General features: G+C 39.1%; 1 protein-coding gene across 2 annotated transcripts in view; it reads right to left on the reverse strand.

Moving 5' to 3' along the window:
• Positions 1 to 14264, reverse strand: part of VPS41 (VPS41 subunit of HOPS complex) — a 184946-nt gene that overhangs the window by 27411 nt on the left and 143271 nt on the right. For both annotated transcript variants that reach the window (XR_004057966.1, XM_030932462.1), the window contains exons 15-21: positions 13970 to 14031; positions 12068 to 12149; positions 9968 to 10060; positions 4865 to 4992; positions 3053 to 3197; positions 818 to 859; positions 625 to 675 (exon numbers count right to left, since the gene is read on the reverse strand). Coding sequence is in view for 1 of the 2 variants with exons in the window: in XM_030932462.1 (XP_030788322.1) it covers positions 625 to 675; positions 818 to 859; positions 3053 to 3197; positions 4865 to 4992; positions 9968 to 10060; positions 12068 to 12149; positions 13970 to 14031 (603 nt within the window). In the remaining variant the exon portion in view is untranslated. The remainder of the gene's footprint in view (positions 1 to 624; positions 676 to 817; positions 860 to 3052; positions 3198 to 4864; positions 4993 to 9967; positions 10061 to 12067; positions 12150 to 13969; positions 14032 to 14264) is intronic.

The following is a 14264-nucleotide window of genomic DNA, read 5'->3' on the forward strand; positions in this document are numbered from 1 at the left end:
CAATGCAGAGAATCAAAGTAGCCCCCCAAAGAAATTTAGAATAACAGGCCTTAATTGCACAACCACCAGTAGCACACAAGAAAAATGGAATTAGCTATTGTCATGGTGAGGGACAAAAGAGGCTCTGCCCTTTTATCGCCCTGTGGTCCTGGATATGGAATGGTTGTCTGACATTTCCTTAGCAGGAGAACTTGGTTTACAGTATCAGCAGTGCCATACTGGCCTTTACTGTGATGTACGCCATGGTTATATTTAATGGCAACTACAGACAGAGAGTGCTTACTCCTAGACACAGCGTAACACAAAAACATTCATTATAGTTAAATATATAGCTATGTTATATATATTTATATTGTAGTAATACAGTAGATTGGTAACTTTTTTCCATCACAATTCAATTGTGGGTCAAAATTCAAGTGCCTGATCTACAATTAATCCCTGACCTTGAATTCACAGCATATGCTGCATTTTGGTAATTCCAGAACATTGTTTGTGGTGAAACCTCCAACTGGAATATTAACCTCCTTGAAGAATTCCCTCCAGTATCCTCCTCGCACCAATACTAAAAGGTGATTCACTCACTGGTCAATCAAAAGGGCAATAGGAGGAGACTGCCGTGCTCACCACATGCTGCAGCTCTGGTCTGTCTTCCAATTCTTCCACGACCTTTTTAATCTAGATAAAAAAGAAAAGTTTCAAGGTGGAGTTATGAGGATAGAAAGACAGCTGCAAAATTATCTGATAAACTCTCTTCTGCACAGTTATAGGAGTCCCAGACGTTCATCTAGTAACACATATAAAAACAAAGGACACTCACTGAAATTTTATCTTCATTGTCCAAAAGCATGTCAACAGCTTTCTGAAACATATAAAAAAAGCCAGTCAATGAAATCCGTTATTTAAGAAGAGAAGACTAAACACAATGCAGTGTAGTTACCACCGTTCACAGGTGGAGGGCTTATTTTGTCTATTTAAAGAGGCCCTTAGCTTTACAATGGCCCTTAGGGAAAATGATATTTGTGAAGAAACGCATTTTCAAATGCATCTCAATCTGAAGTCTATGTGTTTTGCATACTACTAAAATGGTGCTTTGCTATAATTTACCAAATACAAAACATCTTGACTGCCCATATCCTAGCCCCCCACCCTCAATGTCTTGGATACTTTCACACCTTCTCATGAGACTCTCAGTAGTTATGGAGAGCATCTCTTTACCAGTATATCAAGAAAATGAGCTTTTCTTCTGGTTACTTGAACCTTGACCTAGTCTCCCTATGAGACTCCACAGACAGAAGGAGCTGGCTTTATGAGGAGAAGGGAATATAAGAGCCAGAAAGAGAATGAGATACTTGAAGTTTCATAATGACATAAAGCTTTCGAACGTTCAGAATTTACTTTAGCCACTTTTATCATTCGGGAAACACAAATTAAGACAGTTTATGTCAAGAGGAAGAGGGAAAACAGCACACTAGACTGAGCCTCACACAGAACACCTGGGCCTTGTTCCCGACTCTGCTGCTACTTAGCTGTCTGTTCCAAATGTTACTTTTGTTCTCTGAAATACGAGAGTGTTGGAGTAGATTACTCCTAAGGTCTCCTCTAACCAGAAGACTGATTCCTTACATCTGGATCACATTCTCGAATAGCAATTAGTTTCAGCTCATTCATCTTTTTTCCACAGCTACATATGCAAAACGAGGCTCTGGAGAACAATGGAGGGGGGTGCATGAGGGGAGACTAGATATGAGGAAAATGTAATTAATTTTTACATAAGCATCTCATCCTCTGCGAGACAAGCAGAGCCTCTCTACCTGAACTTCCTTGGAGCTACATAATTCTTTGCAAATCTGTAGTCCCTAAAGACTTGACTCAGTATTTTAAAAGGGCTAAAACATGTTTGAGAAAAAAAGGTAGATCTAGCTTCTATCTAAATTAAGTTGGTGGAGATTAACATAGCACACAATATCTCTAAATACAGTACAATATAATTGAAAAATGCATTAATCCTTTTGGAGCCTTTAGGGTTCTACTTTTAGGTTTATCTAAAATTTCAATTTTTTGAATAAGAACACTGTTTATAAACCTCATTATTTCTGTCATGAGCAATTGTAATTAGATTTTTTTTTTTTTTTGAAACGGAGTCTTGCTCTGTCGCCCAGACTGGAGCGTGGTAGAGCAATCTCGGCTCATTGCAAGCTCCGCCTTCTGGGTTCACATCATTCTCCTGCCTCAGCCTCCCGAGTAGCTGGGACTACAGGCGCCTGCCACCATGCCCGGCTAATTTTTTGTGTTTTTAGTAGAGATGGGGTTTCACTGCATTAGCCAGGATGGTCTCGATCTCTTGGCCTCGTGATCCACCCGCCTCGGTCTCCTAAAGTGCTGGGATTATAGGCGTGAGCCACCGCACCCGACCGTAATTAGATTTCTTTTACACACACACACACACACACACAGAGCTTGCATCACTTTGCAAGAGCCAATGTGCACTGTGGCTGGGTCCACTCATTAGGTTGCTTAAATTTGTTATTAGGTTATTCAAATTTGTCACACAATAAAATAACATATTCCACATGTCCTGGACGTGAGCATCAACTCAAACCAGGGGAAATCCCACATGGTGGATACGTGAACACCAAGAAATAAAATAGTAATAAGTGGGTCAAGACAGAAGTTCACTTAATTTTTAAATTTTTAAATTCTGGAACACAGGTTAGGAGGGATAAATGAGTCAAAGTATATACCTGGATTGTTTCTATCAATTATACGAATTGTTTTAGCAAGAAATTACTTTATATGCACACACACACAACTTTAAAAGTTCTCTATCAAATCTGAATTGCTTTCACAGAATAACCACATTAAGAAAAGGATTCCTGAATGCCAAACAACTAAAATAACAACATCTAGTGAGGGTCAGAGGGTTCTAAAGATTGTCAGCATACAACCAAATTATGTGATTCATTCACCAATCCAGCATTTGGATAGATATCTAAGTATTAAATACTTGAAATAGTAAAAATAATTGAGAGTACTAAAATAAAAAGCACATTACCTCTGAATCAAAATCCATTAATAAAACAATTTTATCCTTGATAGAACTGAAAAGATTATGCTTGTGGATCAACTGAAAAACGTCTTTATGTCTTAATGTTAAGTATATTTCCAGAGCATTGCCATAGTTCTTGTCATAGGTGTACCTGGTAATACAAATTTTTTACATTAATATTCATCAACAGCTCTAATTAAAACACACACAGAGAGATCATGGTTCACATTATTAAAAATGGAAACATAGGCCGGGCGCGGTGGCTCAAGCCTGTAATCTCAGCACTTTGGGAGGCCGAGACGGGCGGATCACGAGGTCAGGAGATCGAGACCATCCTGGCGAACATGGTGAAACCCCGTCTCTAGTAAAAAATACAAAAAACTAGCCGGGCAAGGTGGCAGGTGCCTGTAGTCCCAGCCACTCGGGAGGCTGAGGCAGGAGAATGGCGTGAACCCAGGAGGCGGAGCTTGCAGTGAGCGGAGATGGCGCCACTGCACTCCAGCCTGGGCGACAGAGCGAGACTCCGCCTCAAAAAAAAAAAAAAAATGGAAACACTCCTTTTGAGAGAAAAGTTAACTTTATTTAAAAAAAATTCCTTGGGATTTAACTATATATGACCAATAAGTGTTTCTTTCTCAGAACTTTGCCTCTCTTGTTGCCAAAATTTCAGAAAATTCACAATATTCAAGTAATAAAAATGGTCTTTATTGGGGGTCTCAGACTCAAAAGATTTACAAACATCCATACAGCAAAGAAACCAGGATCCAGGATGAAGTTCTCATTTTGGTAATAGAAACATGTGTTCCAATTCTTACAAGCAGTATTCAGCTGACAAATGGCTAATGTTCCAAAAGCTGATTTTAAAGGGGCTGTGTCTAACTGAAATATGTTTTTCCATTGAAACAATGTTTTTCACATTAAGTCCCTAAGCCAGCTCTTGAGAGCTCACTGCACTGAAGCTGTACTGTTGGTCCATTACGAACAGTACTGCAGATTCTAAGAGGCATCTAACAGGACAACGTTTCCAAGAGAAAATGATCAGCATTTCAACTCAGAATGCCATAAACACAACCTCCTCTGTGGAAAATTCAATACAGTCCAGAGTTCTAGGTCATTTTGGTATACCTTTCTTGGTTTTGGGCAAAGAAGAAAAAAGGAGAGGAGTGGTCTGAGGTGACCGGGGCACTGAGGAGAGGTGGATGCAGGGATGGTCGTCTCGGCTAGACCTGCAGTGTACTTCTTGTTTCCCTAGATCGAAGGTACTTGAGAGCATATCTTATCTATGTACCACAAGCACCTCGCACAAAGTCTGCATCACTGAATGTGCCCAACAAATACGAAAAATATTAACCAAGCTGCCATTTTCTGAGCCCTGACTCAGGGTCAGGGCAATGCACTTGGTCCTCTATTATGACATCTCTTTTAAAGCTTAAAATTATCCCATAAGGAATTGACATTTGAGGAATTAACTGACTTGAAGGCCCTAGAAGAGCAAAATCCAGAGCTTCGCTCACTGGGAAATTGTTATGCTTGAGTGATGCAAGTTTTAACTTGGCGCCCTTTCGTTTCCTAACCACTGCCTCTCCTAAGTGCTGCACGTTAGGGTTTCTCTTCTCTGGGAACTAGATTACGTTGCAATTGTACAGTTTCACATATGGCCTTCTCTCCTACTCATTTGAGGTTTATGAAGGTTTTTACTAAGAGGGAATGTAGGAAATGGTATAAAATGCATCCTCTCCACTTATTTGCTAAATCTAAAGTATGAAAAACTTTTCAACATAGACTGATATGGAAAAAGAAACACTTAAGTATACTCACAATTCTGCCAGGGTTTTAAGTAAAGTCTTGTTCTGACTATCTTTCTTCAGATGATCCCGAACTGCTTGAACTATGACTGAATTGTTATACAGATCTCCAGGCCATTCTCGGATCAAAGTGGCAAAACCCTAACCAAAGGTGAAAAACAAAAAAAGAACACTCATTCAACAGAATAATAGTTGTGATATTATGAAATATACATTTGGTCCTCCTTCTGTTTCCTGGCATATAACTCTTAAAATCCTTGGAGTCTCCAAAATGATGTGTCGTCTTCTATGCTAACGAGCTGACTGGTGGCTGGCAGCCGCTAGGTAACTCCAGGGTGGTATTGGTCACAGAACAGACCAAGGCAGGATTAGAGGGTTGAAAACTGTTCAGCCCTACCCTCACCCCTGCCCCACAACCTGCAAGGAGGGGAGAGGGGCTGAAGGTTACGCCAATCACCAATGGCCAGTGATTTAAATCAAACATGTCTAAGTAATGAAGCTTCCGTTAAAACCCAAAAGGAGTGGCTTTGGAGAGCTCCCAAGAGCTAAACCCCTGGAGGTTCCTGGAGGATGGTGCACCCAAAGAGGGCCTGGAAGCTTCATGCCTCTTTCCACATACCTTGCCCAATGCATCTAATCCATTTGGTTGTTCATCTGTATCCTTTGCAGTATTCTTTATAATAAACCAGTAAATATAAGTAAAATGTTTCCCTGAGTTCTGTGAGCTGCTCTAGCAAATGAGTCAAATCTAAGGAGGTGGTAGTGGGAATGCCAGTTTATAGCTGACCAGTCAGAAGTACAGGTAACAGCCTATAACTTGTGATTGGTGCATCTGAAGTGGGGGCAGTCTTATGGGCCTGAGCCCTCAGCCTGCAGGATCTGATGCTATCTTCAAGTAGATAGTGTCAGAATTGAATTGAATTAGAGGACACCCAGCTGGTGTCCACGGCAGAACTAATTGCTTTCTTAGTCTGTAGCAGAAAAACCCACACATTTGGTCACAGAAGTGTTGTGTTGTGAGAGTATAGCATGAGAAACTGAATTTGGTTTCTCCTAAATTCTCAAAACAAACAAAACAATTTAAACCATCCCTAAAAGTATTCACTTTTAGTCACATAACAGCCCAAACAATTATACGATTAAAGGTTTGTTCAATAAACATTTCATCAATTTTCAGACTATGGGTTTGGGTGTAGTGAAGAGTTGCAGGGAATATTATTGTACAATAAATCTCCATTTAGCATTCCTGGGAGGTAGGTTGTGCCATCTACTTCGGTCCTTAGTTTTACGGAATGTACAACTAAGAAAGGTCTCCTGTTCCTTCTATAAAATCTCACTGCATGGACAAGAGTTTAGGTTGGACTTGCTCTATCCCCATTCTGGACTAACTGTAACATTTTGATGACAGCTTTAACATCTTACAGATATTACCCAAGTCAGCTACGTTCCCCACCACCAAGAGTCCTCTAATGCACTTAGGCCTGGGCTGCTGGGTGTGACTGGTTATGCAGTTGTGCACTGTATAGCCAGCACAACTGTACGAGGCAGCCTGCTTGGGACACGGCTCCTCCCACAGTGAAACTGTCCAGCACTCTATACCTTTAACAAGTTGCCATCTTGGTCCTCCTTCCACTCTGGCTTCTAATGCCAGTTTTATGTTGGAATTTGGGACTTCGGCTCAAGTCTTATCCCCTGGCTCTTATACTGGCTATCTCCAGATCTCAAATTTTGTGGTTCCCCGATGTGATCCTGTTTCCCTCCCAGAGCTGATTCTGGGCCAGTATCTTGCTCAGTCTCTACTCCCTGATTCCTGACTTTAGCCCTCATGTTTTATAACTCAAAATATGGTGGAGCAGTTTACTTACCGATCCCTGACAACGTTTAGAACAAAAACATATCCGTAAGACAGTAAAGAGAATTTAAAATGTCCACATTATTAAATGTGAAAGGAATATAAATTCTCAGGACCCCCAACTCACTAGGCCAAAGGGAAAGTTAAGGGAACTGAGTCATGCAAAAACTGCCTTCCTTTTGTTCCCAGAGAGCTGTCATTTCACATGCTTCTTTTATTCATGTCAAAGGTAGATCTACTGAGCAAGAGATGAATGCATAATTGACTTTTTCCCCACTTCTCTCTTTTTACATGTAAAACGTAGATTCCCTGAGCGAATCAGAGCATCACTGGAATGTGACCATGTGCCTCACTGCCTACTCTCCCCCATTTATTTATTTATTTGTTTATTTTTAAAATTTCCTCCTTGTCTTCCTGCTTGCTCTTTCCCCTTTACATTTTGAAGTCCTCAACACTCTCTCTGGAAAAAGCACAGGACAGACCCTGTTTCTTTTCCCCAAATATGTCCCTAACCTTGGCAAAATAAACCTTTAAATCAATTGAGATCTGCCTCAGTCACTTTTTGGTTTATATAAAAAAAAGTACATTATTACTATTAAATAACTCCATTAATACTTCAATGAACTACTGTGAATTTGTTTAAATAATATTTAGAAATGAAAACAGTGTGATAGAAGTCACTTCTGTAATGCATCAGGATTTGGTAAGAAAATCGCCGAAGAATCAGTAATACAGTTTTCATTCAAGTTCTCCCCAATTTCTACCAAAGTAACCCCTGGAAGGATGGCAAGAGACCAGAACAAAAGACCACATATTTTCCATTTAGATTGCAACCTTCTTATATATTAACATGATTGACATTTTACTTCAGAAATTTGGGGAATGGATTCAATCAGAACATTAAAATGTTTGTAGAACCAAAATATTATTTCAGATCAAGTTTCTTTCTTTTCTTCCTTCCCTTTGTTTCCCTTTCCTTGTTCTTCCTTCCTTCCCTTCTTTCCTTCCTTTTCTTTCTTTCTTTCTTTCTCTCTCCCTCTTTCTTTGTCTTTCTCTCTCTCTTCCTCTCTCTTTTTTTTTTTTTTTTTTTGAGGTGGAGTCTTGCTCTGTCACCCAGGCTGGAGTGCAGTGGTGCGATCTTGGCTCACTGCAATCTCCACCTTCTGGGCTCAAGTGATTCTCCTGCTTCCGTCTCCCGAGTAGCTGGGACTACAGGTGCATGCCACCATGCCGAGCTAATTTTTGTATTTCTTTTTTAGTAGAGACGGGGTTTCACCATGTTGGCCAGGATGGTCTCCATCTCCTGACCTGGTGATCTGCCCGCCTCAGCCTCCCACAGCCTCCCAAAGTGCTGGGATTACAGGTGTGAGCCACCACACCCGGCCTCTTTCTTTCTTTTTGTGAGAAAGGGTCTCACTCTGTCACCCAAGCTGGAGTGCAGTAGCATGGTCACAGCTCACTGCAGCCTCATCCTCTGGGCTCAAGTGATCCTCCCACCTCAGTCTCCTGAATAGCTGAGAATACAGGTATATGTCACGGCACTCAGCTAATTTTTAGTTTTTTGTAGAGACAGGTCTCACTATGTTACCCAGGCTGGTCTTGAACTCCTGGGCTCAAGCAGTCCTCCCACCTTGGCCTCTCAAAGTGCTGGGATTACAGATGTAAGCCACAGTGACAGCCCTGTTTTCTTAAGACTACATAAGATAAAATAGTCTGAAAAGATTTCTACCCCAATACCAGCAGCTCACAGTAGCCTCTAGACCATTCATAACAATGCTCAGGGAAAGAAGGAAGTTTGGCCCCATTTTTTTCTTTTCACTATCATGCAAGGGCCTCGTGGTGCTGCCAACTTCAAACATAAAATAAGACAAAATGACCAAACATCTTGTGTGATAAAAGCATGATGACCCCACCATAAACTGAAATAAACATCTATCATATTTCATGTCAGGCGTCTCTCTGTTTAACTGGCTTTGTGTACCCTTGAATAAATGTGCTACCCAAGAAATATTTATAAAATCTATCCTGTGGCCATTATTATTAATTAGAGGACACAGGTACTAGGGACCTGCTATGATTGAATGAGCAAAGTTATAGAAAACCTCAGTGCCTATTATAATAAGTAAAAGTCTTGAAAGTACTCATGAAACGAAATGCCATAGAAATCATCCCATTTTTAACATACTTATACATTTGTCATTAATATTAAACAAAGCTTAACTGTTTAATATAACTCTGCTGGGTTGTAAATTAATAGGCAAAGCTACAGGCATATGACTAGAAACCCCATAAAAAGAAGTCATGAAGCACCTTTACCTCCAATACTACTTCAAATCTTTTTAGGGAGAAAAAAAAAAAATTGAGAAGTCAATATTCCAGAGAAGTACAGTTTGTTTTTTGTAATCTGACCTTCAGTGCTCTGCTTAGCAACACAAAATTTCTCTCTACATAATATGTGATCAAAAGTGTTGTTAGGGAACACAGCTATTTGAATGATTATGTGACAATTTAATTCAAAATTAAATATTAAGCTGAGAATAAGGGAAGGTAAAATACAAATTATTTATAAGAGCTTATGAAAATAAAAACAAATTATTTACAGCCTCCTTAACAGTACTGACCAGACAGACATCCTAAAACATTCATGAGAAAACATCTACAATCTCTAAGGTTAAGTCACCCTTGTTTCTTTCCATCTTAGTAAAAAGTGTTCTAGATATGAAATCAACAGGATAACTTTGATGATACAGGATTTTTAAAAGTTTCATGAAAAAGTAAGAGTTCAATCATGTGCAAGAACTGTAACAGAATCATAAAAACAATAAATTTTTTAAAATGCTTAAATTACATTACTTTAAAAATAGGAAAATTATAATATACTTTCGCATTTGTAAAGAATGTTTGTACTCTTCTCCACCATTTTCACAGAACACTCATAATTCTCTTTCTTCTGGGATGATATCAAAGATGGAACAGCAGCTGCTATTGTATTTATGAAATCCACAAAACAGTACTTAGCTCTTTTTCTTTAGTTCTAGAAAGAAGGTAACTTTAAGGAATTCCTTAAAATGCACAAGGACTAAGTGTTTTCACTGTCTACATAAACGTGAGTTATCACTGGAGTTTCTCTAGCTCAGTTTCACCTGCCACATCCAAATTACAAATCTGTTTCCTTTACAGACATTGCTCCATTGTATTCCTTTCTAGATTTCCTAACACTTCCCATCGAGAACAAGTAAATATGACCATATCACAATACCATACCTCATAATCACTCTCCAAAAATTCATGTAAGATCATTTCATAGATAAGTGGTTTCAGAACTGGATCACCTCTTGGCAAATAAGGACTAATAGCCTAGGTAAGGAAAAGGAAAAAAAATCCTTTAAAAAATGGCAAAACAAAACTGCATTCCAATTATGCAGAAAACATAAAGTATACTTTTACTTTAAAAATGTGAGGCAATACAGTACTCTGAAAAAAATGTTCTGAAGAGGATTTAAATGAACACTACTTTCTAACAACAAATTATAATATATTTTCAAAAGTATACATGTATGAATGAACTTAAAAGTTGCCTCAGTTAATCTTTATCTCTCTGTTCTTCCGGATGAGTTAATAGAAATCTAAATAATAGGAGGCATAAAGTCACAGAGATGAAAAAAGTCAACTTCTTAAGTAATCGAGGAGTATAGGTAATCTATTCATCTTTCTTTCCTTCAACTGGAGTTTATCAACCTTTACCAATGCATAATCATCTTTTGAAATTGGGAAAAATACATCTTGTGTTCTTCAGATATTTTAAGTGCTGTTTTAAAAGTCCATTTCCAAATACTGTCACTATAATGCCCTACGATCCAATCATCATGCTTTATACTGGGGACAGACAGAGGGTCACGATCCCCAAGGAGCTCACAAGTCCTAGAAGAAAGATATGCAGACAATTAAACAGATAATAACTGTATTGTGTGGTAAGTGTTACAAGAGAAGGGTCGGCACAGTGCTGCAGCAGCAGAGGAGAACCTTGCCTACTAAAGCCCTGGGTTTCTCACGAAAAAAATAAGAGAGGGGCAGGGTATCTGGCAGGGGGAATAGCATGAGTAAAGGCGCAGAGCCATGAACATGCATCTGTGTGCAGGGAGGTCAGAGGGGCCCAGAGATGCGACATGGCATCACTGAAGGGAGATGAGGCTGGAGAGGAAGGGGAGGTGGGATCATGAGAGGAATTCCAATTTTATTCTATAGGCAGGAGGGAAGCAACAGGTATTAGGGAAGTGAGAGTCAAGACTTATTTTTTATGCAGATAACTCTGGGCTAGAGCTGCCCACAGATGCTATCAGAAGGCATCTGCAATGGCTCAGGCAAGAGTGAAGGCAATGGTACCACAGGGGAAGAGAAGAGACCCGACTGGTATTGACATGATAAAACTGACAAGAAGTGGAGATCAAAGAGAATGAGGAGGGGTGTAATATGTTCTAACCAAGAACAGTGGCTTTGGGCCTTGGGGAATGGGTATATTGTGTATCATAAACACAGACTGAATGGAAAAAGACTGAATTTGGGAAGGAAATAGATTTATATTAACTTGAATTATCATTATCAGCAGTATACACAAGGAGAAATGGCCATGACATGATATTCAAAAAAGAGGTCCGAGTTACACAGCCATTAAAGTAAACAGGGAGGCAGGACTGGATCAAGTCCTCCAGAACAGCCCAATAAATCCAATGAGAAGTGTAACATTTACAGGGCAGACAGAGGAGGAGTCACACGGTTGACAAGCTGAGTAACTGGGAATTTTTAAAGCATATTTATAACTCCAAGAGAGCATTCAAAAGGTCCACAAATACTGAACATGTTTTAAATGTTTAAAACAAACATAAAAATACTTCATTGATTGATTAGGATGTTGTGCACCAAGTTGAAAGATTTAAAAAAAGAAACATCAAAATTATTCATTAGAGCTGTGTGGTCAATTTTTTCCATCTTTCAGCATGTGAAATATTATTTGAAAAATACATTAATTATTCAGTAAATCTAAAAAAAAGTCTTATGCTTTATAACCTACTGGATGAGATTCCACCTATTTCAAAAGTCATTAAAAAGAGCATGAAAACTTCGTCTAAACACAGAACTGGAAAGAGATAAGTGAACACATTGCATATGTAATATAATCTTATATATATGTATATTTTTTACACCAGGCTTATATTTTGAAACTGATCTCTAAAAGTTTGATTTTTCTTTCCATCTGAGATAATAATCATTTCCCAATAAAGAGCTGAGTGCTATTATCTTTGTTTCCATCGCAATATTAATACACTACTTGCAGAAACGGAGAGTTAAAAATAAGGCTTTGCTTACCTTAAGCTGTCCAATTTCTTTAAATTTATAAACTTCATATTCCCAGAGTGCTGCATTTTTCCCAAGAATTTTCTGGCATTTGCTGGCAGTAAAAACATCCCAGGGAGAAAGAAAGCAAAAAAAAAAAAAAAAAAAAAAAAACAGAGACAGAATAAATGGGCATTTTCTCCAGAGGTTTAGAGAAATCTCTCTTTTCAGAGTTTTGATGAATTTCTATCTCAAGTACCAATGAACATAAAGGTATTACTGTTACTCATTTGGTTGCATACATAAGTTAACACAACTTATAAAAGTTAATATAAAAAGCTTATAAATAAAGATGAATCATTTTCAGAAGACTACAACTAGGGGTTTTCCCAACTATCTGCCTGTTTTAAGTTTCCCATTTATCCAGATGAGCACTGCTGGTTTCGGGGGACCTTTCTTGCCTTGAAGAAAACTCGTCATACCCCAAAGTGCCAGATCCTTTCTGAATGGCTTTAAATTATGCACTACAAAATCAGACTTCAGAAAACTAGTATCCTATCCTACTATATAACCTGGAGGACTGATTATGTATGAATGAAACCTTACTTTACATATCAAAGAAACACATTTTCTTAAATAACCTCAGGGGACCAGAAGCAGGTTTGAGGCCACTCTTTCAGGGCTGCCATGCAGTCACGCAGTGGGCACTGCCCAGTTCCAGTGGGAACCACTCACACAGACGTGCACACCACTGCATAACGTTTACGTGTTCTGCCCATCACAGACCTCTGCAACCCAGGATGCTGTGGTCTGGTCACTTCTATTTAATTGTCATCCTCTGGTTGGGAAAATTTTCTTTGAATCATAAACTGAGGCACTTTGTTCTGGACTATCTTCCAAGGATGCTTACAAAGCAAACTCCAGAGGAAAGGGAAGGTTTCTTACTGCCCAGTACAATCAAGGTAAAATGATGCCTTCTGGGACAAAGGGCAGGCAGGGAGATAGGCTTTGGCCATGTCCCCACCAAAATCTCATCTTGAATTGTAGTTAGCATTAATCCCCACATTTCATGGGAGGGACCAGGTGAAGAAAACTGAATCATGGGGACAGTTTCCCCCATTCTGTTTTCATGATAGTGAGTTAGTTCTCCCGAGTTCTGATGGTATTATAAGGGACTTCTCCCTTCATTGGGCTCTCGTTCTTCTCCTTCCTGCCTGCGTTGTGAAGGACACGTTTGCTTCCCCTTCTGCCATGATTGTAAGTTTTCTGAGGCCTCCCTAGCCATGCTGAACTGTGAGTCAATTAAACCTCTTTCCTTTATAAATTACCCAGTATCGAGTATGTCTTTACTAACAGCGTGAGAATGTACTAATACATGGGGTTCCTGGTCACTAGAAAAGATTCAGATACCCTAAGCTCAGGGGTCCTCTCCCGTATTACAGCCCACTGCATGGGCAGGATCTGCATGTCCACCCTCTGTTGCACTGTGGGAATTGGGGCTTGGGGACTGGGGCAAATGTTGACACTCTGGTTGACTGCTATTGTTGTAGTAGTACCTTGGCTGGTACCATTGCTCAGAGAGTCCTTTAGATCTGCCCCGGGAGTCTCTTGTCTTCTGCCAGCAACCAGGGAAATGACAAGCTAATTTGTTAGATGTAAATAGGTAAAATCTGAGACCCTTCATGGTTCTTGATACCTTTCTCATTAAATGGTGAGAAAAACAATTCTCCTCTGGTAAAAATGAAATAGTTGGGAAAATAATATACCTGAAATCATTAATATTCAAAAACTGTAGTTCAAAAGTAATATTCAAAAATTACCCTTGTTAGAAAGATGTACAAAAATAAAATGTCAACTGCAAAGAATGGCTTATTTGTATTGTTAGCAATGCTCAATTCTATTTATATTAAAAATAATTGAAAATGTCATCATTACCGCGCTGCTATGTCATAGTCGCCTCTCTCCACCAGGTGATTTATATATGCCAAGCCAATATCCTAGGGAAAGTCAAATGAAGAAATGTCAAAATTTAACTGGAATAACTAAAAAGTTGAGTCTCAGTTTCTGCACACAGCACAACATTAGGATCCTATTGGCACTACTGACTAACCTGTTTATACTCTTATCTTGCTTTATGTAATTATGCTTGCTTCTTAAGCATATTCATATTTAAATGTATTTGTATTTTCATAGATTTTAGAATTCACAGGTCAGGTCATTAAAAAAAGTA

This window comes from Rhinopithecus roxellana, chromosome 6 (genome assembly GCF_007565055.1).
Source record: "Rhinopithecus roxellana isolate Shanxi Qingling chromosome 6, ASM756505v1, whole genome shotgun sequence".
Classification (NCBI taxonomy): domain Eukaryota; kingdom Metazoa; phylum Chordata; class Mammalia; order Primates; family Cercopithecidae; genus Rhinopithecus; species Rhinopithecus roxellana.